The sequence below is a fragment of the Aspergillus melleus genome, assembly GCF_016097325.1.
Source record: "Aspergillus melleus strain CBS 546.65 chromosome Unknown contig3, whole genome shotgun sequence".
NCBI lineage: Eukaryota > Fungi > Ascomycota > Eurotiomycetes > Eurotiales > Aspergillaceae > Aspergillus > Aspergillus melleus.
Genome location: NW_025763372.1, coordinates 2,996,894 through 3,021,282, shown reverse-complemented (window position 1 = coordinate 3,021,282; position 24,389 = coordinate 2,996,894). Strand labels below are relative to the sequence as shown.

Below are 24,389 nucleotides of genomic sequence, written 5' to 3'. Positions count from 1 at the left end.
CGTAGTCTTCCATCCATTCCAGTAAGGTAGTATGTGGCAACTAGTTTGTTAATATCAACCGCCCAATATAAGCAAAGCTCGAAGTGCCAGTGCCAAGTGCGAAGTACGGGGGTGAAACATCTTGCGCCTCCTATTTTCCAAGCACATGTCATTCCCATCTAGGAAACACAAACACAAACATACCACTCACTGGTCTATTATTCCTTGCCCAATAACTGTTTGATTTTATTGACCTTATCGTCGAATGACTGCTCCTTGTCGGTTCTGGACCGTCGGCGAAAGGAAAAGGAGGGACAGTTAGCTCGGGTCAGGAGAAACGCCACCACCATAGTCACGTTATCATTTAACAATGATATTTCCCCTTTTGTGAGAAAATAGCCCAGGGGGAGCGTACGGTGTAGGTAAGAAAAAGGGGGAAAGAAAAGCACGTACCTCGAGCCAACGCGAATGTCGGTCTGGATGCGGACGATACCCTGCTCGTGGAGGATGGTATGCGCCTGGCCAATGACTTGATGGACTCTGTCCCAGGATCCTTCTGTGGTAGATACATACATATATTCGATGAGAAAGAGGGGGTATAATAGAAGAAGCGGTGGGATCCGGGGATGAAGATGAGAGGGGGAAGGAGAGACCATCAATAGGGAAGTTTGCACTCTCGGAAAGCCAATCAGACAGGATTGCTATTCGATGCAGAAGTTTGTACGACAAAGGAGATGCAGTGAGACAAACAATCGATCGAATCAATCAAATATGCAACTCTGAAGCGACGTACCCAGGGTTGTGCCGGCCGAATGCATCACGTACTTGACGCCGGATTTCTCGATCAGACGCTGGACGTCGGCGATTTGGGCAGAGACAGAGGCGGAAGCGGTTCCGATCTATTGGTTTTTATTAGCATGAGGAATTGAGTTAGTCGCGGCGTTCTGGCGGGATTCTTTAGGATTGGGTGATTGATAACACTAGGCGAGGCTGGGGGAGGGTTGCATCGTATAGACGGGGAAGAGCTTATCACGACTTCAGGGTCGGATTGGATTGGAGTCGAGCAGTCCGAGGGGACGAAGGAAGAGAAAACAGGAAGAAGGAAAGACCTACTGGGATCAAGCAGAAGTCGGCGGTGCAGTGGGCGGGAGTCGGGATGGAGGCAATGTCGGTAGAGGACGCCATGGTGGTTGCCTGTCCTTGGTATTGGAATCTCGTCGTATGATAATGTCGTCTCCGGTAGTCGTGCCGCTTGGGATGGCCTATTCTGGTATCTTGCAGTGACAGGAATAGATTAATTTGGGGAGAGACGGTGTAAAGTCCGACGAGAGGGAATTGAGGGAAGAGAAGAGAGAGAGGAAGAGAGAAAACGCGGGGTTGGAGGGGCACTGCTTTAGCTACTGCTACCACACACAGTCTACAATCTACTCCGTCAGCGACCTTCTCGTTCATCTCTTCTCCTGATCATGTCCGCTCCAAACATGGACATCACCCAACAGATCAATAATAGTATGATCCAGACAGCCTGATACCAGTCTCGGTCGAAGAATCTCTCCAGATCTTCCGATTGCAGCGCTGACATGTGGGCCAACTCATCGCGATGCTTGCCCTGCGAACGGAGCAAAGTGTCCACCTTTCAATGGTTATGATGCATCGAAATGCGTCCATGACATGATGACCGTCGATTGGATCTCTCTGGGGACACGAGTCCGACCAGGATCGTCTCTCGCCATCTTTCTTTTCTTTTTCGCGCTCCTTACCCCAGATCGTTAGAGCCATCACCACTAAGCCCCTAATCCCTGGTCTCCGAGTCCCCGATGAACACGGTTGGATCTGAATCTAATGATCCTGGGGACAGCTGCTAACAAGGCTAGCGATCGGCTTCGACACGTCGCTGTGATGACACGAAGAATTTACTAGAAAACCCCGATGGAACCCAGGGAAGGTCGACGCCAAGAGGCCTTCGCTTCCCTGCTAAACCATCAGAAACAAGGGCCAGAAAGGAACAAAAAAAAGCAACGAAAAGATAATCGGATTATCGCTCCCTCTGTCGTAAGGCTGGGTGGATAAGAACGAAGGAAAGACCGGGGGGACACGAACGATAGACCTTGGCGTTTCTCCATCGACAAATGGACCCTGCGTCATCTTTCTTTGTTTAAATGTTTCGCGAGTCAGCCAGCCAGAGCCTGAAACCTAGGTTCGCGATCCGAACTTTTGATTCTTTTTTTTTTTTAATTTCTTCCTCAGCTCACTCACATTGTTCTTCAGTCATATTAGAGGGCTGATATTATCCACCCCCTATTCACCCCCTTTTCTTCCCTCTTCCATCAGCCGTTCCTTTAAACTCTGCTCGTCATTCCCCAGACAGGAAGCGGTGATTGGTGGCAAAGGAAACTCTCGCAGGCTGAATGTGACGCACCTCCCGGGCTGGTCTGACCGTCGCTCAGTCAGAATAACTACGGGGAAGGAACTACTTATTACTCGCATGATCTCAGCATTCCTCGGTGATCGTCAAACGATTTTACTCGTCACAATTCATTCAAATTAAAAGGCCACCCACGATTCCTTGCTGACCGCCTATCGTCCTGGGGTCCGAGTGCCTCCAAGCTGCCTGTGTGCCCGACCACTTGCGATCGAACGCACTTATCTAGTTGGATCCCCGGAACTCCCACTGGGCCACATTGCCCGTCTCCTTCCCTCCCTCCTTATCGAGCTGCGTGCGACGGGCTTGCATGCGTTTTTCGTGCATCCGATGCGCGTCGAGGCGATATCAGAACACTTGGATTCATTGTCGGTGAACGTGCGCTGATTGGCATGAAATCCGCCTAAGACTCCCAAGAGCCAAGCGCCACAGGTGCTGATACCACTAGAACCCCTGCACCGGCCTCAATCATTGATCTAGAAATCCTTCCCGCTAAACGCTATCAGGCTTGGAGGATTTTCCTTCTTTAATGTCTCTGGGGTTGTCATCCGCTGTTCCGAATTAGCCAACGGGGAGTTTTATTTTCGTCCCCAACAAATTAAAAAAGGAGGTCTAGCTTGGATAGATCGGTCATAAATTGCCTCGTGGATTGGTTTTTAATTCTTCCCATTCCTCAATTGGCCAGTAGTGACGAAACGGAGGCAAATCACTACCTCTTACAAACACGAAGACAAGACAAGAAAGACCCCTCCTTTCAAAAGAGGACTGTCTCTTTGAAAACTAAATCAAACGAGGGGGAAAAAGAAAATAACTTGCTATCTCGAGATCTAACGTGGTTGTGCTGGAACGGTCTGCACAACTGGGGAGCCTCCTCGACCGTCCCTTTTGGGTTCACTGCATCTGCGCACTGAACCAGGTTTTTTCTTTGCTTTTTCAGCCCCCCTTGCTAATCCGCTGCCTTCTCCTCCAACTATTTATTCGGCACTTGGTAGCGTTGTCAGGGATCCCATACCGTTGCGGCCGTGCCTTTCCTTTGTCTGAGACTGTCAACGCCATTTTATCTGAGGTTGTAGTTCCTCCGGAGCCAGGCCGTCCTTCTCTTTTCTCCCCCTCCGACTGTGCATTGCGGCCATGGTTCTTCCACAGAAGGAAATCCCAACACCCTACTTGACCACTTGAACGAATGACAAAACCCAACCTGCTGGAGCTCCCATTGGGAGCTCAACTCGTTTATCTTGCAGAAGGTGGTGCCAATGTCATTTACAGAATCGTGTCAAGCAAATCCTCGGCCCAGGGATCTAAGAAAGCCAGCTCTTATGGCAGGGAATCTTTCAGCGTGCCTGCTGAATTTAAAGGAAAACTGCTTCGACTTCGCAAGGATACGTCGTCAGGAATCCCCTATCAGGAAATTGCGCGGAATTTCGACCGAACCATCCGTCCGTTGTTCAAGCCGGAGGAACTAGTGGACCAGGAACTGGTGTATCTCCCACGAGGGCTTGTCCAACAATGCAACGAGCAGTTGCACGCCGCCGAGCTGAGCGGCCGACGTCCCAAACGGCGTCACGGCGTCTATCTATCCGTCACAGAGCCATTCGGTCTCCTGATCACGGACATGACCGTCTTCGAGAACCCCGGGATGATCCTTGCAGAGCTGAAGCCCAAATGGCTTCTTCAATCGCCCTCTGCACCGGCAGCTAGCCGCAGATGTCGCACCTGTGCTCTACGCGACATGAAGAACCACGACGCCCGTCGGGCCGGCAGACCCGAAGATCGCTCGTTCTGTCCTCTGGACCTTGTCTCGGAGCGATTCGAGAATGTCCTCCGGGCCACTAAATACGTTAAGGGATGCAAGAACCAGATGCGGCTGGCCACGGTGCTCTATCGAAATTCTACCCTCCAGCAGCTGCTAAGTCACCAGAAGGCGACTAGGGAGGTGGGACTCCACGGACCGCCGGCGCAGTCTCGAGGAAAGTCGTTAGCCATGACTTTGCGAGACTGCACGATGTTCATCAAGGTGAGTTGCTTATCTTCCCCGTCCGACAGCTTTCGCATCAAACAGGACTGACCATACTAGATGCCCCTTGATGATGAGGGTGCCGTCGAGATCCGTCTCGGCGACCTAGACCTCAAGACCGGTGCTGGCGGTAAGGCGCAGTATTGGCATGACCTGGAGAAGCAGCTCATCGACCAAGATTGGTACATGGGCTGCAAGGGCTGTGGCTCTACAAGTGAATGTGCGCTGCAAGCCCGGGGGTCTCAATCATCTATATAAGACTTCCCTGTCGGCCTTCTTTCTCCTTTCCTCTCTCCCTCTTTCCCTCATAATTTCCTAATCACTCTCTCATACACTCTTACACTCATCTCAGTTCAATCGGGGGTACACAGCACCCATACTAGATCTGCACTAAACGCCAGGTCTATCATTTCCTTTCGCACATCACGACGAAACGATAGATGAGATTGTTCCATTGAAATTGCTTTGTTTGGTCTCTTTCACATCACGTGAAGCTTCTTCTCCGTTCAATCTGTGCCTCGCTCTTCCACTCCATACACTTTCTTTTCTAATTCCTTATCTTCCGGTTCTTGTTTCGGTCTTGGTCTCGGTCTCGGTCTCGGTTTCGGTTTTTGCTGGGGCGGCTCTGTGTTCATTTTTGCACGCAATCCTGTTATCTTGATTTTCTTTTCCAATTATTGCATCTCGGTCATGGGTGGCTTTTTTTCCTTTATGTGTGTTTGTATGAGTACTCACCTATTTACCTCTCTTGCTATGGGGTTTCCCATCGCAATTGTTATTAGGATTTAGGTTTAGCTATTGATAGTAATGCTAATGCGGAGGTTCTAAGTTAGAAGAATCAAGGAACCGACAAGTACTTATGCTATGATGTCATAATCTGACTATGCAGAGGTCTGAGCACCGGGTCTGTAATTGTCAATCAATCACTAGGTACCTTTCATTACTTCCTTAGTGGCTGAAGGCCTTCGTGGAGAGGGACTAGTTATCTTCCAGAACGAGGTTCTTGATATTAACTATGCGATGCATGTGATAGTCAGAGAAAGAACAGATAGAATATAAAATAGCATGAAAAACACCAACACCATACCTCGCTAACCGTCTATATGCAAGTATATCTATACGCAGCAGGAAAAGAGAAAACACAGGGGAATAGAACACCACCCGAAATGCAAATGATTAGACGCCAGTTAGAAGAAATCCTGCTCGCCCAGCCATTGAGAGTCAATGGCGTATGCTACCAGGTCGGCCGCACAACACATATCCTCGTGTCCGTGGTCGAGATCCAGAAGCTCCAGGACACTGGTCAGTCGACCATGGAGGGTCTTTTGCCATTGGGAGACGTTGGACTGCACTTGTGTGGCGGCCTGGGTTGAAAGAAGACTGGTTTTCTTTTGGGTGTTCGATTTGGGTTGGACTTCCTTGTTAGGAGAGCGTGGGGCAAGAGGCTGTCGTTGGGGAGGGGCCTCGGTTTTGTGATTCTTCAATAGGGATTTGAGAAGGAAGAGCAGCCAGACGAGATTGGTCCGTGGAGCGTATTCGCTCCAGATGCCTGGGATATCAGCGGGTTTGGTAGCGTCCAAGGGTTGTCCTGTGTATAGTTGGGCGCGCATGCTAGTGGGTGTCAGTTGAGATTTCTTCAGAAGGGAAGACGAAGAACTTACTATCTATAGGTATTTCTCAGTAGGATCTCGTCCTCGTCTCGACCAACGGCATCGAAGATTTGCTTCTTGTCAAGGTCAGACGATGCAATGTCAACAACCTCGCCTGATTCCTCGGCAGTCCTCAGCTCGGCTCGGGAGAGCGAATAGTCGATGATGGTGGTCTCCAGCGTGCTTATACCAAACCCGCTTGCAGATGGCAGCCGCATCACCTCAAGCTCTGTAGGCGGGTCCATGCGGCCGTCCGATCGGGTACTTCTGATACAAACATTACCAAGATGAAGATCACGATGCTATTCTCTGTTAGTACACTGTCATCGTAAAGGCCTGGTGGTCATACCTCGAACTGGGCATATTCCTCGGCGCGCGCAAGAGCCATCGCCACTCCCCAGAAGATGTCGTAGATTTGGAAGATGGATGTCCAGGAGAACTTTTCCAGCTCACACCCGGCATCGTCCATCTCTATAATGGCCCAGAGTTGCGAGTCGGGATACGCTCTTTTGCTCGAGGGGTTAGGGTTCAGGCAGTCATCTTTCGTCTTTTTATAGTGATCCCATGCTTTCTGAAAAGACTCCGGGAAGCGGCCCTGAACGACGTGGATTTCCCGGAATCGAGCGAACCCTGGGATCGGATCCAGGTATTTCAACATCTTTACCTCGGACACAATTTCGTCGATACTGGTGAATTTCTTCGAGCCAGGACCGCTCTGCGCCCGCAGAGGGACAACCTTGAAAACGCCATCTCCGTAGGCCTTTAGACGAGCGAGCTTTGACTTCGACATTTCCTTCTTGCACACCTCCTCTCGCAGTCGAAGCTTATAGACCTCTCCGTAGGAACCCTCGGCGATCTTCACAACCTCCAGCATATTCCCAGCGCGAGCGGCCCAGGAGCCAAATTTTTGAACACTCTGCGCAGCTACCGGTGATAAGGCCTCGTCGAGGATGGTGCGAACATAGGCATTGGCTTTCTGATCCGATACGAAACCGGCCGACTGTCGTTGAGCGGGCTTGTTCTCTGCGGGCTTATTCCTTCTCGTTGCCCGCCTCCCTGTCTCGCTCGTATCTTGATCCTCCTTTGGCTCTTGCTTTGTTCTCCGTGCGGTTGTTTTCGGACTGACCCTCACTTCCACCATGGCCTCTAATTGTTTCTTTGATGCTGTCTGCGGTTTCGAAGGGATCGACTCGGATGTCTCATTTTCTGGTTCGGTATCCGGCGTCTCGGCTTCTGGCGATTCATTGCGCCCCGTGGTGTTGGGTATCTCGTCAACGTTCTCCGTTGTCTCTGGTATCTCTTTGACAGGCTCCTCTATCTTCTCGATAGTCTTTTCACTAGTCTTCACCGGCTCAGACTCCCCCTCCTGAGGCGCATCTTGCGCACCCTTTATCCGCACCTCAGCTAGCTTCTCCCGGAGCGAATCCACACCATCGTGAACCGTCGTCGTGGACGACTTCTTCATCTCCGTCTTCGCCGGACTCCCCTGATCGAAGACCGCCCTCGGCGCATCGACCTTGCGCTTTCCATAGACCCGTCGTTGCGTATTAGGTCGTGATTTCGCAGGTTGTTTCGTTCTCGCTTTCGACGGTGCTTGTCTGGGCGTGACGTCGCCTGCGACGGGGGAGAGTGGCGAGACCATTGCTGCTGGCGGGTTGTACTTTCACAGAACCAGCAGCCTATGTTGGTGGGTCGTTGAGGGGATGCGAGTGGTTTGCGATCGGGAGGGAGGTGTGAGTTCGGCGGTGCAGTCAGTTACCCGGTAGTTAGTTGCCTTGGAAGGTGGCATTTGGGAAGGCCCGTTTGGGGAGTTATTGACTCCTTTCCCGGATTGGACTAGCGCGGTGGTTGCTGCGGTGAGGCGGATTATGTAAGTAGGTGGGCTGTGGCCAATCAGATGGGCGGGGTGTAGTTCTACAGATGGCACAGAGGGTATAGATACGGATATTCATTTTATGCGCTGTGTTCTTATGGGCAAGTGTCTTCGATGAACGTAAGGATTTAGAGTAACCGGACTTAAAGCTTGCCTTGTGATCTTCTACACTGGATAACTAGGTTTCGCGATAGCCCTGATGAAGAACTCAATCCCCGAGCCAGGCCTGTACCACACGACTCTCAGCCGTTCTCATTGCTAAAGGTCCTAAAAGGGCAGCTCAAGCCCTAGCCTATCCTTCATGAGTCATTTCTAGCGCACGCACAAGTCGGCGAGTCGCATTCAGATCATGTCAGCCGTGTGTCTATTCTCGGAACTTCTGCACATCTCCAGCAGTAGCGGTAGCACGAGAGTTGGGCGATGAAACATGAAAGGTCACATCATCTCCTAGCGTTGAAGTTGGCAGATGAAAGCAGGAGAGTCGGTGGTAACTGCCGATGATATTTACCCCTGGGCCTGACCCTAGCGTCGAACATTTGTCGGAATACGGAACGAAGGATCCGATTGATGTCCATGATTGGGCTTGGAGGTACGTTAAGAGACACGGGTTGAGATCGGCGAGACAGGCCGCAGCGCGGGACTGAGTCTGAAGTGTCCTGGCTGTACTTTCGCTTTGGTTGACGGTCTCCTTATATGAGTTGGTTGGTCTGCATGTTTGAGTGGGTTGTCGCGATTCAATATTTCCGTGCCGTTCGAACTATTCAGGCCGTGTCCTTGACAGTGGATAGAATCATCATAGAAATGTTGATATGAGTTATGCGAGTATATTCACGTACTTTATACCTTCTTCATCCCAAGTAAACCACACTGAGCTCAAATAGTTGATATACTTGTCATCAACTCATAGTTAGTACAAAGTACACAGTAGTTAAGGGGCGGCAGTTGTGCAGTGATCAACATGATCCATACTCCTTTTGGCCCGTTAGCAGCAAGATGGTAAACATTACAACACAAGAAAGTTTAACACCAAGTCGAAGAGCAAAGAAAGGCTCCAGTTTGACAGAAAGAGGGTTCAACATTGGCTGAAGTAGAATCCGACTACCTCATGGCGAAGATCCTCTCCAGTGTTTAACGCCGAAAGCAGTCGGAGGAGATCGGAGGCGAAGGATGCTCAGGTCGAGCGAGCTTCGGGGGGAGTGACGTAAGACTTAACCTGCTTGGGCCTTAGGCCCGTCTTTAGTCCTTTTTTTTTTTTTTCCCTTTCCTCGCCTCTTCCCCGGTCGGGCCCCTTTCGACCTCAGAGATCACGGGGAAGAAAATGCCAGAATAGAGCCAGAATAGTCATTTCGAAAGTAAAAAAAAAAAAATATTAAATCTCATTAGTCGTAGTCAGTGGTCAATAGATATCAGATACTAACTAAATAGCAAAATCCTGCCCCTCTAGAGAGTTTCCAGCGCATCTCGTGGTGTCGCGTAGATCACGCGAGTCCCGACCGGGCCTGTGACGGACCCTCGGAAAAGAACATTTCTTTCTTTCCTTCCATCCTTTCCTTTTCTTTCTCTTCCCAGTCCTTCCGGCTTATCGTCGCTTCACCCCCCTCTTTCTCCTCCCCCACTGGGTGCTTGGATCCCCGTATTCTTTTATCCCTTTCCTCATTATCCCTTTCGAGTCCCCCGACCTCGACTACTCATGGTTTTGGCGCCCGTCGACCTCGCCCCCGTCCTACCTTAACGCCCTGCGGGTTTCGCCCCAGATTTTTACCCCCGTCAATTCTCGATGACTGGTAATGGCGTTCAACTTCAACTGGTCGCCGCTCATGGCGGACGCGAGTTTTTACACTCGCGCCCAGGAACTGTTAACCGCGGCTCTGAATAAATCGCCAAAACCCCCGATTATCGTCGACGATATCATCGTCACCGAACTCAATCTCGGCTCCATGCCGCCCGACCTGGAAATCCTGGAAATCGGCGACTTGGCCGAGGATCGCTTTCGAGGCATCTTCAAGATGTCCTACACGGGCGACGCCTTCTTGACCCTGAAAACTCGGGTACAGGCGAATCCGCTCAATACCTATCTCTTCACAAGGCCCTCCTTCGCCTCGCCGTTGCCGTTGGCTGCTGCGTAAGTAGTGTCCTACATTCAACTTGCGCCGTGCGCTTCGTTGCTAATGTGGTTCTTTTTGTGCGACAGAACTCCTCTCACAATTCCCCTTCAAATCACTTTATCCGACTTTAAACTCTCCGGTTTCGTTATACTAGTATTCTCCAAGCAAAAAGGAATCACCGTCGTCTTCCGAAACGACCCACTCGAGTCGCTTAAGGTTTCTTCGACATTCGATTCGATCCCCTTTGTTCGCGACTTCCTCCAAAAAGAAATCGAGGGCCAGCTTCGCATCCTGTTCATGGACGAGCTACCCGCCATCATACATCGACTATCCCTTCGGTTATGGGTACCCGAATACCGCATCGGGGAGGAAGCGCAAAACCGCGCCGACGACAACGCGGCAGCCGAGGGCCCGGGTCAAGATCCGTTGGCCAGTCCTCCTCAGGACCCGGTCGATGCTCAGGGAAATGCCTTGAATGATTCGGATATCGCGTCGCTTTCGCTCGACTCTTCGGTTGAAACCCATTCGCTATTCTCGCAGAAGAATCTTCTCCGACTAGCAACTCTCACGGACTCGCAACGCACCTTATCGCTCTTCACCCCCTCGATTCAAGAAGTAGTTTATCGTGCATGGACTTCGCCTTCCGACCAGGGTGACGGAACTGGAAGCGTCATGTCGCCATTAAGCCCGGTCCTGTCGCGCACCCAATCCCACGCTGGCAGCATGTCTTCCTTCCAGGACAATGCTAGCATGGTGTCGACACACAGTCGATCATCTGCCTCAACCCACGCCTTTAGCAGTTATGGTCTGAGTCTTGGGGCCGGTCGTCATTCGAAGGCCCACTCTAGAAAGCGCAAGAAGCGCGTCGTGGATCTGCGCCGGCCCAAGGCTCCGGAGGACTCAGCAAGTGTCAGCGATGAAAGCGCCTTCACCGAAACGACCAGTGCACCATCGGTGTGCTCGGCCCCGCTCCCAGTTGTCAATGAACAACCTGACGATCCGGTGACGCCTCCCTTATCTCCGGACAGCGAGCTTCACCTTCCCACGATCCCCGAACGCCATCGCACAAACCTTTCTCACCCTGCGCCTCGTCGCAACATTGCAGCAGAGATGCTGCGTGAGCCGGGGGAGTCTTCTTCGGCACCCACGAGACATGGAGATGTCGATGCGACTCCTCGAGCTACCGTGCTCCCTCACGGCGCCTCTCGACGCAACAGCCAAAAGCAAGAGGCTGAACCGTCTCGGCAGTTACCGTCTACCATCCTTCCATTCGTTGAAGAGAAGCCAAGTTCCGGTGCGGTCGACCAAGCGTTAGTCGAAAGACTAGCGGGAGAAATCGCCCGTCGGATGCGAGACGAAAAGCTGATGCCCAGCACCTCCTGCAGTCCCTTCTGGGGTCGCCCCAACCACGAAGGCTCTCCTCCGCCGGCCTACGGCCAGTGAACTTATATACACACGGACCCGACGGTTCTCTGCCACTCATTATCTCTCCTTTTTTTACTACGTTCTTTGCACCAGCGAGTCTGGGATACTTTCTTACTAATGACCGATACGACCTTGGTTTTAATCATTTGTTTGCTTTCGACCTTTCGACTTCGCCTTTCGACCTTGTGGCTTTCGACCAAATTGTGACTTTCAGCGAGACTAGATACTGTACATTGTTTTTCCTTCTGGTGTATCCTAAAAATCCGGGCGTTTCTGTTTACTTTGTTTTTTGTGCGGATACCACTTCACTCGTTTTCTTTTTTTCTGTGCGATATATTTGGGACTTTGGTGGTATCCGGGGATCGGCCGTCGGTGTTCTACAATAGCTAATTGTTTATTTATACTCAATTGTATCGTTTTTCATTGTCCATCCAGTTCATCCACGGAAACGCAGAGAAGTCTTGGCGTGGAGGTGCCCAGAGCGGCGGCTCCACCGCTAGCTCAAGTCAAGCGATCGCTTTGCGACGAACGTCAACTCGCTCCCGTTCTTTTTCCCTCTCCTCCTTCCGCCACGTTGTCAATCCCCGGACAGTTTAGGAGCCTGCTGCCTTTACTTTCCGCCCTTTCCTTTTCGTCATGGAGGGTTTGCTTAAGAATGTATTCGGTGGCTCCCAGCCATCGGGTGCTGCCAAGGTTGAGGATGGTAAGTGCCGCAATCCATTGAAATGACCCCCCGGGCCAGAGCCCGTCAGCATCGCCCTACCCCGGTGTGAAAGGACCTTATCAGCTAATTGTCGTTCATTAATAGACTTCGCCGACTTTGTGAACGCACCGGACCCGTCTCCCGCCTCTATCGTTGCGTCCTCTGCCTCCTCGGTGCCTGCTTTCAACACCGAGGGCGTCGGGGCCGGCGTCCCCTATACGAAATGGTACCGGGTGTGGGAGCGGACATCGCCCAAAGATTTCATCCAGGAGGCCATGGTGGCGCCCATCATCCTGTTGATCGTCGTCTTCCATCTCTGGGGCACGCGTAAGAACCGACGCAAGGCCCGGGATTGGGCCCAGGCCCACGCATCCGCCCTCCACAGCGAGTTCGCGGTCGTCGGCTTCAACGGCGTCCGGAAGCCGGAGGGGGTTACCTCGGAGCTGGCTTCGCCGGATGACTTGTTGAAGGAGAAGACGGCTCAGGAGTTCACCTCGTACGCCACTGGCCGACAGAACGTGGCTTTCGTGGACGTCACGATCAAGCTGCCCAAGCGCTACAACCCCGTGACTTATTGGATGGATGTGGTCTTTGGATTCCTGTTCGAAAGCTGGCAGGCGCCGACCGAGACCTACGAGGCCGTTGCGTATACTTTTGACGGCAAAGAGAAGGATGTGGTTCCCGTTCCTGCTCAGGATACTTCCTCGTTGAAGGTCAACAACTCGGCCTACGATGGCTTTATCTGGGCCGTTGTGCACAAGAACCACATGCGCCAGTTTCGTCAGGATCGCTACGATGCGTCGATGACTTTCACCAAGGACAACGCCAAGCTTCCCCAGTGGGCCACCGTGATGACTGAGAATGCCGAGATCACCGATGCACTTCTCACCCCGGAGTTGATCCAGGCTGTTGAGAAGGCTGGCGACGACTTCAAGTATCTCATTGTCACTGACCAGCCTACTGACAGGCCTTTGAAGTGAGTAGTCTGCCTCTTTGCCTACGGTGTTAGTCTAACCCTTCCCAGGATCGAGGAAACCACCCCTAGAAAGCGCATTCAAATCTGCGTGACCCTTCCGTCCTCCGCATCCGGGTATGCGTCAACGCTGCCCTTGTTCACCCAGTTCCTCCGCTTTGCCGATAAGCTTGTGGCGTCGGCTCACTTCCGCGCCGAGGTGATGCGCAAGGTCCGCAACGCCCGCGAGGAGGAAATCAAGAAGCTCCGTCGCGTGGATGAGGAGGAGAAGGCCGAGGAACGCAAGCTGGCTGCCGAAAAGATCAAGAAGGAGGAGCGCGAGCGTCTCCTGCGTGGCATGAGCGCCGACGAGCAGCGCAAGTTCCTTGACCGTGAGCGTGAGAAGGGCCAGCGTCGGTCCATGAAGCGGTACACCAAGAAGGGTTAAACTCGGTGTTCGAACCCAAGGTGAGAGGAAGGAGGATCACGGAGCGGTGGTTGAAAAGCGACATGGCTTATAATGCTGCGTCGGCATACCTTCATGTATCATGTATTCCTAATCTATTTGGTGAGTGGTAGCGGAGATCAGGATGTTAATATTGCTTCTGTCTTCTGCTCGAGAAAAGCAGAAATACCGAATTGATGTCGTTGAATATGTTTATGGTTATCGCTGTTTTAATGAGTATTGTATGAGGTGGTAGCAGAACTTTCCCTCAGTGGAACTCGATTTCTCCCCCGTCCCTCCTTCCTTCCGTTCACCAATCTGGCTCCCACCTTTAGCTTCATCTACTCCGATATTGGAACGATCCCTAATCATCATGCTTTTATCAATGCGCTCATTCAGTTTAAATCCCATTCATACACATCGCCATGGCGTCCACTCTTTTTTGTTTCCTGTCTATCCTTACCCTGCTGTTCACTCTCTTTACATCCATTCTCGCTTCCCCAATGATGGTCATGACGGTGCTTCCTCCCAGGAACGCAACATCCAGCGCCGCACCTGAGTCTGACATCCCAATATACGCACATGCAACCGCGACCAACATCCCCATCGTCCCCAGGTTTCCCACATACTACGGCAACAACTCCACTCGGCCCAAAACTCCCCATCTCGGTCTCAAACCGTTTCCGAACGACACCACCACGGAAACAGTCCCGGTGGGGACGATGATCACGGAGTGCACTATACCGGACACTATAGCTCTTACCTTCGACGATGGGCCGTCGCACTACACGCCGAAGCTCCTCGACGTGCTTCAGGAATACGACGTCCGCGCTACGTTCTTTGTAAATGGCTATCATCTTCGACATGATGAATACGCGGAGTACTTGAAGCGGGCTAGTGAGGAGGGTCATCAGATTGCGTCTCATACGTAAATCCCCTCTATATACACCGCACTATCGATCTTTTTGTATTAATACAACAATCGAGGTGAGCAAAGCAACTAACATGACACTTTCAACCCAGATACGACCACCCTCAACTCCCCTCCCTCGACTATGACGGCATCTACGAGCAAATGACCCGCCTCAGCGCCAAAATTCGTGACATCACCGGTCGAGCGCCGACCTACATGCGGCCGCCCTATCTGGAAGTCAACGACCTGGTTCTCAGCGTTCTCGGCGACCTCGGATATCGGGTGATCTCAGCTAGCATTGACACTAAGGACTACCAGCATGACACGCCGTGGTTGATTGATCACAGCTACGAGCGGTTCGTCGAGGAGTTGGAAGCTGGTGGGACGATCGTGCTGGCGCATGATACGCATCGACAGACGGTGGAGACACTAACGAGGGAAATGCTGAAGGGCGCGAAGATGAGGGGGCTGAAGGGTATGTTTACTTTGCTCTTTCCTTTTTGAAGAAAGCAATTCCTTGATTTGTAAATGAATGGAGAGCATTGCTGACTGGTTGTTGTGTAGCTGTTACCGTGGGCGAATGCTTGGGGGAGTCGGAGCGCCTTTGGTATCGTTGATGTGCCCGATAGGGAGGTTTGGGTGCCAATTGAATATATATATCCTGATGGATTTGTTTCCGCTGGTGATTGGCTCATTGATGCTATTGTTAGTGAGGCTTGTCTTGTGGTGATATCTTTACCCTGTTGGCCTGTCGACTCTGTACATGTATACGGTAGAGAAACTTGGTTACCGAATGGTGAATCCTGATCCTGAAAGGGTCTTTGATTCACTCAGTAGAAAATCTGACATCGATCGTCCGGTCTTTACTACCTTGGTTTACTTGCTGCTTGATCTTGCGGCGTTGGTATTCGAGCGATTTGGTTCTAGATCCGATGAAGCAACTAAGTAGTCCTGGTTCTAATATATCGAACTCAACCTGACCCATTCATAAATTAGCACAAGTACCAAGAATCTATTAATCTACCGCCACCACTCTTTCGCGCTAGTTTTATCTAAACTAGACAGAATGTCAGGGTTACGCTATTCTGTTTCCCTAGCTCTTCTCGCTCTACCTTCTATTCAAAAATGGATTGTTCGCGTGAATATATACAAGTACGTCTTGTCTGTTTCTACGTCCATACTATCAATGGAAATTATGCGATTGGTCAGGCCCACGTAACTGATGGTTTCTCTGGTATCCTAAACTTTGACCTGAACGTCTCCGGCTGGTAGGAAGGATATTTTTTCATGGTTGGTGAGAGACCTTTAATCTAGATTCTTGATGTTATGACCTATCTTTATGTATGATTGGCGCTATATATATATATATCGAAATGAGGATGTTCTATTCCAGAATCTGCTATATGTAGGGTTTTATTCAATCTATCGGTCTCATTCCCTTCCCGGTTAATATCAAGGGGATGTTCATCTATATATAAAGCCAAAGACCAGCAAAAAAAAAAAAAAAAAAAAAAAAAAAAAAAAGACGGCACGGAGGAAACACAGCCTAACTCGAAACCCCAAAACTCAACAAACTACCCGCAGTCAACCCACCCACGAGCATGAACCCCATAAACCCACCCGTCGGCTCCCTCTCCTCCTCCTCGACCCAATGCCCGGCACCCATCATACAGCAGCTCCCTAGATATCCATTCGAGACACCGAACAGGAGCTGCACGACACCTAAATAAAAGACGTCGCTGGGGACTGCGGCGCCGCGGCCCCGGATGTTGCAGAGGAGGTAGAGCGGGATGAAGATGATGCGGGACAGGGAGAGGAGGAAGAGGGCCCAGGGGCGGTGGGCGAGGGAGAGGGATGGGATGAGGACGAACATGCGGCCGGCGAGGTCGCCGATGTTCCAGAAGAGAAAGGCGAGGGGGATGAAGACGGGGGGGTCGAAGATGCGGGAGCTGGATGGGTCGTGTACGGATTCTATCTCGGCCGTGAAGACGGGGAAGATCATTGTTATGGCGTAGCAGAGGAAGATGGAGAGGGCCATGAGGCGGAGCTTTTTGAAGAGCGCGAGGAGGCTGATGGTTTTGGTGGGGGGATCGTGGTGGTCATGGTGGTTGTGGGTTTGGTTGTCATCGACCTCTGGGGAAGCTGTAGGGGTTGTTTGGTGGTCGGTTTGGAAGAGGTCCGGGGTCAATGGGGAAGCAGAGGAGCGGCGTTTGACCAGCGAGAGGAAGGCGAGGAGAGCTGAAAAGGAGACCAAGGTGGCGGTGATGAAGTAGGCGAAAGCGGACTTGGACGATTCTTGCGGTGTCTCTTCCGGCTGATCGGCCTTTTTCTGCGGCACCACGATAACGGAGAGGATCTGGACAATACACGGCAGCACACCGGCGACGCCTTGCCCGGCCATGATCGCCTGGGTATACTCCTCCCTGCCGAAGCCGGATACATAAGCGAACACGCCGTTCTGGTTGATTCCCGTCGCCAGACTCGCCCCGAAGACCATGACCATGAGGAAGCCGAAGTAGGTACTGACGGAGACATGTTTCGCGATGATCGTGGAGAATGCCAGCAAGGTGAACACGGCAATATTGATGAGCAGCGAGATGCTAATTCGTCTTGGGTACGAGGCGCCCTTCTGGAGCTTTGCGAGGATATACACCGAGCCCAGGTTGGTGATTGTGGACACGGTCAGGATAGAGGATTGGTAGTGGGTAGCTGCCCAGTCGTCCGATTGGAATCGATGATAGAAGTACGGAGCAGCGGCAAGGAACATGTTCCTGATAAAGACGGAGTCGTTAGAAAGTGGTACAAGGATGAAGCATGCTCGGAGCTCCGGACTTACCATGCCCACAGCATCGAGACTCCCAGGAGGAAGAATACAGCATATTCGAATCGGGAGAAACGAGGGGCCGTCTGATGCTCGGAGGAGATGGACTGGTGATCATTGTCATCGGGATTGAGCGGTTGCTGGATAGGCTCATACTCCGGGGGAGGAGTAGCTGCCCATTTCCGGATGCGATCCATGATTGAAGATATGGAGTTGATAGAAAGTTCAAGTCCCTTTCGGATAGAAGACAAGGGACCTTGGAGTTGAAGAAATCAGGCCATCATTGAGGTCGATGGAGGATAAGTGACGTTGTCGCGAGGAGGTCAAGTCATCTGAGGCCGATAAGACAAGAGGAGCAGGGATCGCCAAGCCGCGGGTGGGTCACATGAATCAGCGTCATCGGAAGCCTGCGCTAGTATATATCTAAAGGGTTGCGAGGATACATTCCGGTCTGCCTGAATCTGCGTAGTCAAGTGGAGATTAATTTATTATTTCTCTATACCACTCCTCACCCTGATCATCACTCCATAACTAAAGAAATCCCATCAGAGAGGCGATGGTCCGGTGATAGCTAGATACATCAAACATAAAGTGTATAAGGCACAGAATGGAAGATCGGTATACTCTACAGTGCCAGCATGCTCCAAAAGATAAAAAAAGAGCTAATATAATATCAAGGAAAGGTCAACAAAGGACAACCGACCGGAGAATCCCAATTGAATGGGTATGTGCATGAAGTCGGACTCGAAAGAAAGCCAGTCTCTAACAAGCCCCTTATTCGTTCTTCGATTGCTTGGTAACCGCTTCATCTACGTCTTCGTCCTCCTCTTTCTGCAGGTTCCACAGTTTCTCCTCGGTTTCCGGGCTGACGGGAGCATTCTGGGGCGGTTGCGTTGCATCGCCGCCACTCATTTGCCATTCCATCAATTTGGTGAAGGCACCGTCGGGGCGAGAGCTCAATTCTTCATACGAGCCGTGCTCCGCCACCCGTCCGTCCGGACTGAGGACGATGATCGTGTCGGACCGTTTGATGGTAGAAAGTCGGTGAGCAATGCTGATTGTGGTGTTGTTGCCGCGCAGGAGAGCAGCAAGGGCGCTGTTAACGAGGGTCTCGGACTCGGCGTCAAGTGCGGACGTGGCTTCGTCGAGGATCAGAATATCCGGGTCTTTGATCAAGGCACGCGCAATTGCAATTCGCTGCTTCTGGCCACCAGAAAGTTGGGCTCCTCGAGCGCCCACTTGAGTATCAAGCCCATCCGGCTACATCGCTCATTAGCTTGGAATGACGAAAAGGGATACGGGCAAACTTACAAAATCACTGATGAACTGGCAGTTGGCCTTCCGGGCGGCTGCGATGATCTCAGACTTGGTTGCCCTAGGGCTGCCGTAGGAAATGTTGTCGGCAATAGACCCGGAGAAAAGAACAGGCTCTTGCGAGACCACGCCGATCTTTCGTCTAAGAGATTTGGCGTTCATCTGACTGATGTCCTTCCCATCAATGAGAACCTTACCCTCGGTAGGGTTGTAGAACCGAAGGAGAATAGAAGCGATGGTCGATTTGCCACCTCCCGAAGGACCAACAATGGCAACGTTGGTGCCCTGAGGGATCTCGAAATCCAGGTCCCTGAAGATAGGCACGGCCGGTCGGGTCGGGTAGCTGAAGGAAACATTCTCGAAGCGAATAGGGCCACGGGCCGACACGACCTTGGTACCCTTGGTGGGGGAGATAGTAGGGTCACGATCTTGCAGCTCGAACAGTCGACTGGCGGCGCCGACTCCTTTCATCAGTTCGGAGTAGAAGCTGGACAGACCGAACATGCTTGAACCGGCGTAGGCAGTGTACATCAAGAATGACGTCAACTCTCCAATGCTGATAGCGCCGCTTCCAACCATTCCGCCTCCGACGTAGAGGAGCGCGAGTATCGTCATGTTGCCCATGAATCCGGTCTATATATGTCAGCATGTTCGTTCAGCAATTCCAAGAGTCAGGAAACATACAGAACTGAAGAAAGTGGCGCTGATCACAGATTCCTTCTTGCCGAGGTCGAATATCTTGCGCACTTGAGTGTTGTAACGATTAACCTCGAGGATTTCTCCAGCAAAAGACTGGCTCGTCTTCACATTGCCCAGGCGTTCTTCCGCGATCTTGGTCAGATTTCCCAGGTTTCTCTGGATCTTGCGACTCAGGTTACGGATCGCTCTTCCGTAGAAGAAAGCACCAAGACCAATAGGAGGGAGCAGCAGAGCCAAGATGCTGGACAGTTTGAGACTGACGTATGCCATCAAGCCAAATCCTGCCGCACCGCTGACACCTGCCCGCAGACCATCCGACAGGTTCTGCGTGATACTCTTACCCACGATGATGGTATCGGAGCTCAGGCGAGAGATCAGGTCACCGACTCGGTTGGCGTCAAAGAACTCGGCGTCCTGGATGAACGTCTGCCGGAAGAGTTTCGAGCGAAGCCTGGCAACGATACGTTCACCAACAATGCGCAGAATGATAATTCGTCCATAGTTTGCCGCAGCACCCAGTGTAAGAATACCGGCCAGAGCGCCGTAAAACATCGGGATGCTCAGTCCAAAAAGCTCGGTGGCGCCGCCTTCGGAAGACTTCGTTGCCGCATCCATGATCTTTCCGATCGAAAATGGTATCGACATCGTGATAGACGAAGACACTAGCAGGAACAGAAACGCCAACCCCAGCTTTCTAGCCTCGGGTCGCGCAATAGACAGCAGCCTCCAGATCTCGGAGAAACCCGACTTCTTGCCCGAAGCTCCATCTTTGGCGAGTTTCGCCCGAAGATTGACCTGTGCGGCTTGCGCTGCCCTTTCCGATAGTTCAAATCCTTTCTCGGCTTCCTCGTCCTCTTTGTCTTGGTTGGTTTTCTGGTTTGCTTGCGGGGTGTCCGTCGTTTGCGCGGTCGGCTTGTTCTCTAGAGAGCGTGAGGCGGAGGAAAGAAATCGTGAGTTCTGCAGGAACCGCGGCTGGAGCCTGGCATTGGCGTAAAGGAAGGTCGGAAGACCAGTAGGCTGACAAATGGCGTTGGTATTACCATTGCGAAACGGGGTCGAGAAGCTGGAGAATGAGCGATTGAGAAGACCACGGGCACCAAACGCAGGCGCCGAAGCGTTGGCTCCAGGGTAGAAATCGTTCAAGACAGAAGCCCTTGGTTGGACAAATGGCCTTGAAGCTACCCCTGGAGCCCAAGAAGTAAGCACCCTGACTCCGCGCATTGCGGAATTGAAGAGTGGAATCGGCCGGCTGTTCAGAAGGACGTCACGGGGTAGAACGCATTGCCGTATCTCACTAAAGAGCTAAGAGATGAGAGTATTCATGTCCGTAGACACCGGAAGATTTTCGGGCAAGAGAAGAGTAGCGCCGCAGGGAAAGGAGAAATGGACGGGGCGAAGCGAGTGAAGCTGGGAAAGACCTGGGATGCATTAGCCAAATCCGATAATCGCCGCGTCCGACGGGCTTCGGGAAAGGTTCTGCCGAGGGACACCGCCTGCCCGGGTGCTCCGCTGGCATCCAAGGCGATCCATAGCTTTCGATGTGTTGCTGCAGTGAAGGGAATAGTGCTGGTCGGGACTGACTCGCTTCTTGGTGAGATTTACTTCAAGCGGTCTACTTTACATTACTCTTTCCCTCTCTGAATACACCTACTTCTCCGTCCACCAACTCAAGGATTCAATCCTTTATTGTTCATAACCCCACTTCTACTGCCCCTCTCATAAGCTACAGTCATTTCTGTGTCCCAAGATGGTGCTCGATTACAGCAAGTGGGACGCTCTGGAGCTGTCCGATGACTCGGATATCGAAGTCCACCCTAATGTCGACAAGCGCTCGTTCATTCAGGCCAAACAGAACCAAATCCACCAGCAGCGGATGCATCGCCGGCTTGAAATCGAGACCCTGAAATACGAACGGATCATCAACGACGGACTTCTCTCGCGCATTAACAAACTCCTTGCGATCCTGCGGGAAAATGAAGGCTCGAATACCCCCGAGGAATTCGTTTTCCAGGTCCTCATGGAGAGCGCAGCAAACCCCGCCGAGGATTCGCCCCCAGAGGCACCGGAAGGTGTCCACTCGCAGGTGAAGGAGCAGCCGAAATACTCTCAGATGATGAGCTCCCTGGTGGACCAGGTCAAGCAGGAGATCGGCGATGTCAGCACGGAGGAAAAGACCAAGGCGTACATCAAAGGGGTGCAGGGACACAAGGACAAGGTGCAAGGACTGCAGAAGGAACTTCTGGAAAAGCTCGCTCAGCTCGAGAAGGAAGAGAGCAGCAAAATTACGAGTGACATGCTGCACACTGGATTCGACACATCTCATATCGCCAAGGTCGAGGCCGACAAGGGCAAGGCGGCTCAGTCAGAGTCCGTTGAGCTTCTGAATCCGGGAGCAGGAAGCCAAGCCTCATCGCAGAAGCCTGGCGCCGATGACGACGAGGAAGAGGATCCAGAGAACATGAAGGCTAGCGATCTGGCCAAGCGATTTGCGAAGATCAGCCGTAGCGACTACCGGGCGTTGCAGCAATTCATCGGCGAGAACCCACAAATTGTCGCAGAGAAAGAAACCGACGGTCTCCTGGTTGAGGCTTTCAATAGTCAAATGGCCGGAAAAGATGACTATGCCCGTCAGTGTGTTCACCAAGGTCTGCTGCTGCAATACTGCCGCTCTTTGGGCCGCGACGGAATCTCCTTGTTCTTCAAGCGGTATGCACCCATCACCGCCCCTTTTCACTAGAATGGTGGCTAACATGAGTTTTTTGTAGCATCACTACTAAGGATCACCAAGCGTCAACCCTCTTCCAGAAAGACGTCACTGAAACCTACCACAGAATCAAGACCCGCGCCGCGGAGCTCGCGAAGGATAGCTCCGCGTCTAACGACCCTGCCGGGGTGGAACAAATCCAGCTTCATGCTGTGGATCCCAACACGAAGATTACAATCAACATCCCTGCTGCAGACAGTACGGAGCAGATCGAGATCGAGGCCCGCAAGGTGTTTGAGTCTTTCTCTCAAGATCTTCAGAAGGCCCTGGCCTCGGAGTCTCTGGATGAGGTCAACAAGGTGCTCGGAAAGATGAGCGTGCCGGAAGCCGAAGATATTATTGAGAAGCTCGGAGACAGCGGCATGCTTAGTCTGGAGGAAGGAATTGTCGATGCTACCACGGAAGAGGGCAAGAAGAAGCTAGAGGAACTCGAGGCTGAGGGCAAGAGGGAAAAGAAGGAAGAGATAGGCGAGCCCGGAGGTGATGTTGCCGAGCTGGACTAAATCCGCGGATTGCTGTATAGTACAGCTGGCTTGGCTTCAGGGGCATTGTGACCCGACAACCTTTTATCCAATTACCCCAAAATTGTCGTGTTTAGGGGTTTCTATATATTTGTACAATCCTCGCATTAATGAACAAGCGTCGTGTTCTATCATTCCAGGTTTGCGTAACAGACCGACCTGCAAGTCCCTACTAAATATATTGACAAGATAACTGATGATCAAAACGACCTGTATGCGTTATTTACCTACATAAATTAAGAAAGAAAGCGTTTAAGATAAAAAGACAAGGGTGACAGAATAATAAGCTAAAGCAGAATGGGTGTAAGAAAATCATGCGTAACAAAATACGGGCGAATTCGAGAGGACATGCCAAGCACCTGGAGGTAGACAAAGGGGATAGATGGGTAGCGGCAAGGTAGTCATGATAGAGGCGCTGGGATGCAGTGATATCGAGGAAATGAGGAAGACTCTCATGCTAAGGCATTCCTTCCCCGTGCTCAACCCGTATCTTGGAGGGAGGTTTTGAGCCGATTCCACGATCTAGACCCCACTGACACCGGGGGCCTTCTGGTCTTTCTTCAAATCAAGCAGCAGTTCACGGAAACGCTCCTTGCCAGATCCACTGGCGCCGCCCTTGGTCCCCTTTCCAGAAATGTCAACCAATTTCGCGATGCGTTCCCAGCTGGTGCCACCAGAAGAGGTGTCCTCCCGGTTAGACAGGAATTGTTCGGCCTCGGCCTTCGTCTGCGCACGGAGCTTGTCGGTCTTGTTGTTGTAAGAGACGTAAAAGTCGTCGATGTCTTCTCTGGCTTTCTGGACGGTCGACTGCTTCTTCTCCTCGGAGATCTCGGCACGGCGGGTGATTTCCGCATCACGCTTCTCGCGCCATTCCCTAGTAAAAAGCTCAGCGTTAGAGCGCGAATTGTTTGGACATCGGACAAGGAATTGGCGCCGGGAGCGAAATGCGAAATATCGTAGAGTACATACCTGACGGGTTCAGGTTCCTCCTGAGGCTCTTGGTAGCTGGAGTAGCCGGTGGGTGGGAAGGGAGCACCGGTTCCAGTGATGGTACCGCCAGGTGCAACTTGCTGTTCGGAAAAGGGAGATCACATTAGCGAGCACGTCCTTGTTCTTGGCAGATAGCTCATACCTCGTTCTGTGTCTCAAGAGCAGGGAACGACGATTTGAACCCAGACATCTCGTGAGCAGGGCTGCCAGTCGGAGCTCCCTCCGCACCGCCCAGTAGATCGTCATCGTCAACATTCTCGGCTGTAGCAACGTGGTCCTGCGAGGTAGCGAACTGTTCGGCATCATCGCCTAGCATCGCTCTCTCGCGAGCTAGGAAGTCATTCTCGTCGGCGCCGCCGTTGGTGTCAACAACTTCGGTTTGACCTGCACGCCGATTAGTATCCCGGAAGGTGCAATAGTGAATGCGGGTTGCTAACCCGCAGAGAAATCCTCCAAAGAGGGGAAACGGTCGGCCATGATGATTCAAGAGTGGTGGTAGATGAGAGTAGTAGTATCGGTTGTCAGTCGCGAAAGAATTCCGTATCAATGGGATGAGAAAAGGTGACCTGACGGGAATGTAAGGCTCCAGCTGGCTTCAAGATGAGGGTTGCCGGACGGAGCGATGAATGGGGGAGAAGCCGCCGGGGGTGATCGATTCTGCCAGTCCGGGCGGTGAGCAAGCTTAAGACAGGTGCGACGAGCCCAGCTTCACTACTTGCCTCGACAAGCCACTGCAAGCTTGTAAGTCTGTCCACAGGCTCTATTGATCTAATCTTGAATCAATAGAGTATCCATAGCAT

At 51.9% G+C, this 24,389-nt stretch overlaps 10 protein-coding genes across 10 annotated transcripts; 5 read left to right on the top strand and 5 right to left on the bottom strand.

Annotated features, from left to right (window-relative positions):
* Positions 1 to 740: 740 nt before the first annotated feature.
* Positions 741 to 1,164, bottom strand: ECM15 (UPF0045 protein M15; the record flags this gene model as incomplete). The annotated part of the gene is made up of 2 exons (XM_046087788.1): positions 741 to 878; positions 1,093 to 1,164. The coding sequence occupies 2 exons, from the start codon at positions 1,162 to 1,164 to the stop codon at positions 741 to 743; spliced, it is 210 nt and encodes a 69-aa protein (XP_045943756.1).
* Positions 1,165 to 3,584: 2,420 nt separating this feature from the next.
* IPK1 (inositol-pentakisphosphate 2-kinase) lies at positions 3,585 to 4,673 on the top strand (the record flags this gene model as incomplete). The annotated part of the gene is made up of 2 exons (XM_046087787.1): positions 3,585 to 4,415; positions 4,476 to 4,673. The coding sequence occupies 2 exons, from the start codon at positions 3,585 to 3,587 to the stop codon at positions 4,671 to 4,673; spliced, it is 1,029 nt and encodes a 342-aa protein (XP_045943755.1).
* Positions 4,674 to 5,602: 929 nt separating this feature from the next.
* LDX57_006094 (uncharacterized protein) lies at positions 5,603 to 7,706 on the bottom strand (the record flags this gene model as incomplete). The annotated part of the gene is made up of 3 exons (XM_046087786.1): positions 5,603 to 6,026; positions 6,077 to 6,366; positions 6,414 to 7,706. 3 exons carry the CDS (start codon positions 7,704 to 7,706, stop codon positions 5,603 to 5,605), a joined length of 2,007 nt encoding a protein of 668 aa, XP_045943754.1.
* Positions 7,707 to 9,724: 2,018 nt separating this feature from the next.
* MDM34 (ERMES complex subunit) lies at positions 9,725 to 11,485 on the top strand (the record flags this gene model as incomplete). The annotated part of the gene is made up of 2 exons (XM_046087785.1): positions 9,725 to 10,059; positions 10,129 to 11,485. The coding sequence occupies 2 exons, from the start codon at positions 9,725 to 9,727 to the stop codon at positions 11,483 to 11,485; spliced, it is 1,692 nt and encodes a 563-aa protein (XP_045943753.1).
* Positions 11,486 to 12,103: 618 nt separating this feature from the next.
* Positions 12,104 to 13,570, top strand: LDX57_006092 (CCDC47 family protein; the record flags this gene model as incomplete). The annotated part of the gene is made up of 3 exons (XM_046087784.1): positions 12,104 to 12,170; positions 12,276 to 13,146; positions 13,195 to 13,570. 3 exons carry the CDS (start codon positions 12,104 to 12,106, stop codon positions 13,568 to 13,570), a joined length of 1,314 nt encoding a protein of 437 aa, XP_045943752.1.
* A 500-nt stretch (positions 13,571 to 14,070) lies between these two features.
* LDX57_006091 (chitin deacetylase) lies at positions 14,071 to 15,097 on the top strand (the record flags this gene model as incomplete). Its single annotated transcript, XM_046087783.1, has 3 exons — positions 14,071 to 14,495; positions 14,591 to 14,955; positions 15,045 to 15,097. 3 exons carry the CDS (start codon positions 14,071 to 14,073, stop codon positions 15,095 to 15,097), a joined length of 843 nt encoding a protein of 280 aa, XP_045943751.1.
* Positions 15,098 to 16,026: 929 nt separating this feature from the next.
* LDX57_006090 (nucleoside transmembrane transporter FUN26) lies at positions 16,027 to 17,498 on the bottom strand (the record flags this gene model as incomplete). Its single annotated transcript, XM_046087782.1, has 2 exons — positions 16,027 to 17,251; positions 17,317 to 17,498. 2 exons carry the CDS (start codon positions 17,496 to 17,498, stop codon positions 16,027 to 16,029), a joined length of 1,407 nt encoding a protein of 468 aa, XP_045943750.1.
* Positions 17,499 to 18,075: 577 nt separating this feature from the next.
* On the bottom strand, positions 18,076 to 20,535 carry mdr2 (ATP-binding cassette permease mdr2; the record flags this gene model as incomplete). Its single annotated transcript, XM_046087781.1, has 3 exons — positions 18,076 to 18,561; positions 18,613 to 19,248; positions 19,300 to 20,535. The coding sequence occupies 3 exons, from the start codon at positions 20,533 to 20,535 to the stop codon at positions 18,076 to 18,078; spliced, it is 2,358 nt and encodes a 785-aa protein (XP_045943749.1).
* A 234-nt stretch (positions 20,536 to 20,769) lies between these two features.
* On the top strand, positions 20,770 to 22,791 carry CDC37 (Hsp90 co-chaperone CDC37). Its single transcript, XM_046087780.1, has 2 exons — positions 20,770 to 22,020; positions 22,080 to 22,791. The coding sequence occupies exons 1-2, from the start codon at positions 21,062 to 21,064 to the stop codon at positions 22,579 to 22,581; spliced, it is 1,461 nt and encodes a 486-aa protein (XP_045943748.1). The 5' UTR covers positions 20,770 to 21,061; the 3' UTR covers positions 22,582 to 22,791.
* Positions 22,792 to 24,300, bottom strand: clc1 (clathrin light chain CLC1). Its single transcript, XM_046087779.1, has 4 exons — positions 24,027 to 24,300; positions 23,732 to 23,973; positions 23,569 to 23,669; positions 22,792 to 23,473 (listed from the first exon to the last, which is right to left on the bottom strand). The coding sequence occupies exons 1-4, from the start codon at positions 24,064 to 24,066 to the stop codon at positions 23,122 to 23,124; spliced, it is 735 nt and encodes a 244-aa protein (XP_045943747.1). The 5' UTR covers positions 24,067 to 24,300; the 3' UTR covers positions 22,792 to 23,121.
* Between the last annotated feature and the right edge of the window lie 89 nt (positions 24,301 to 24,389).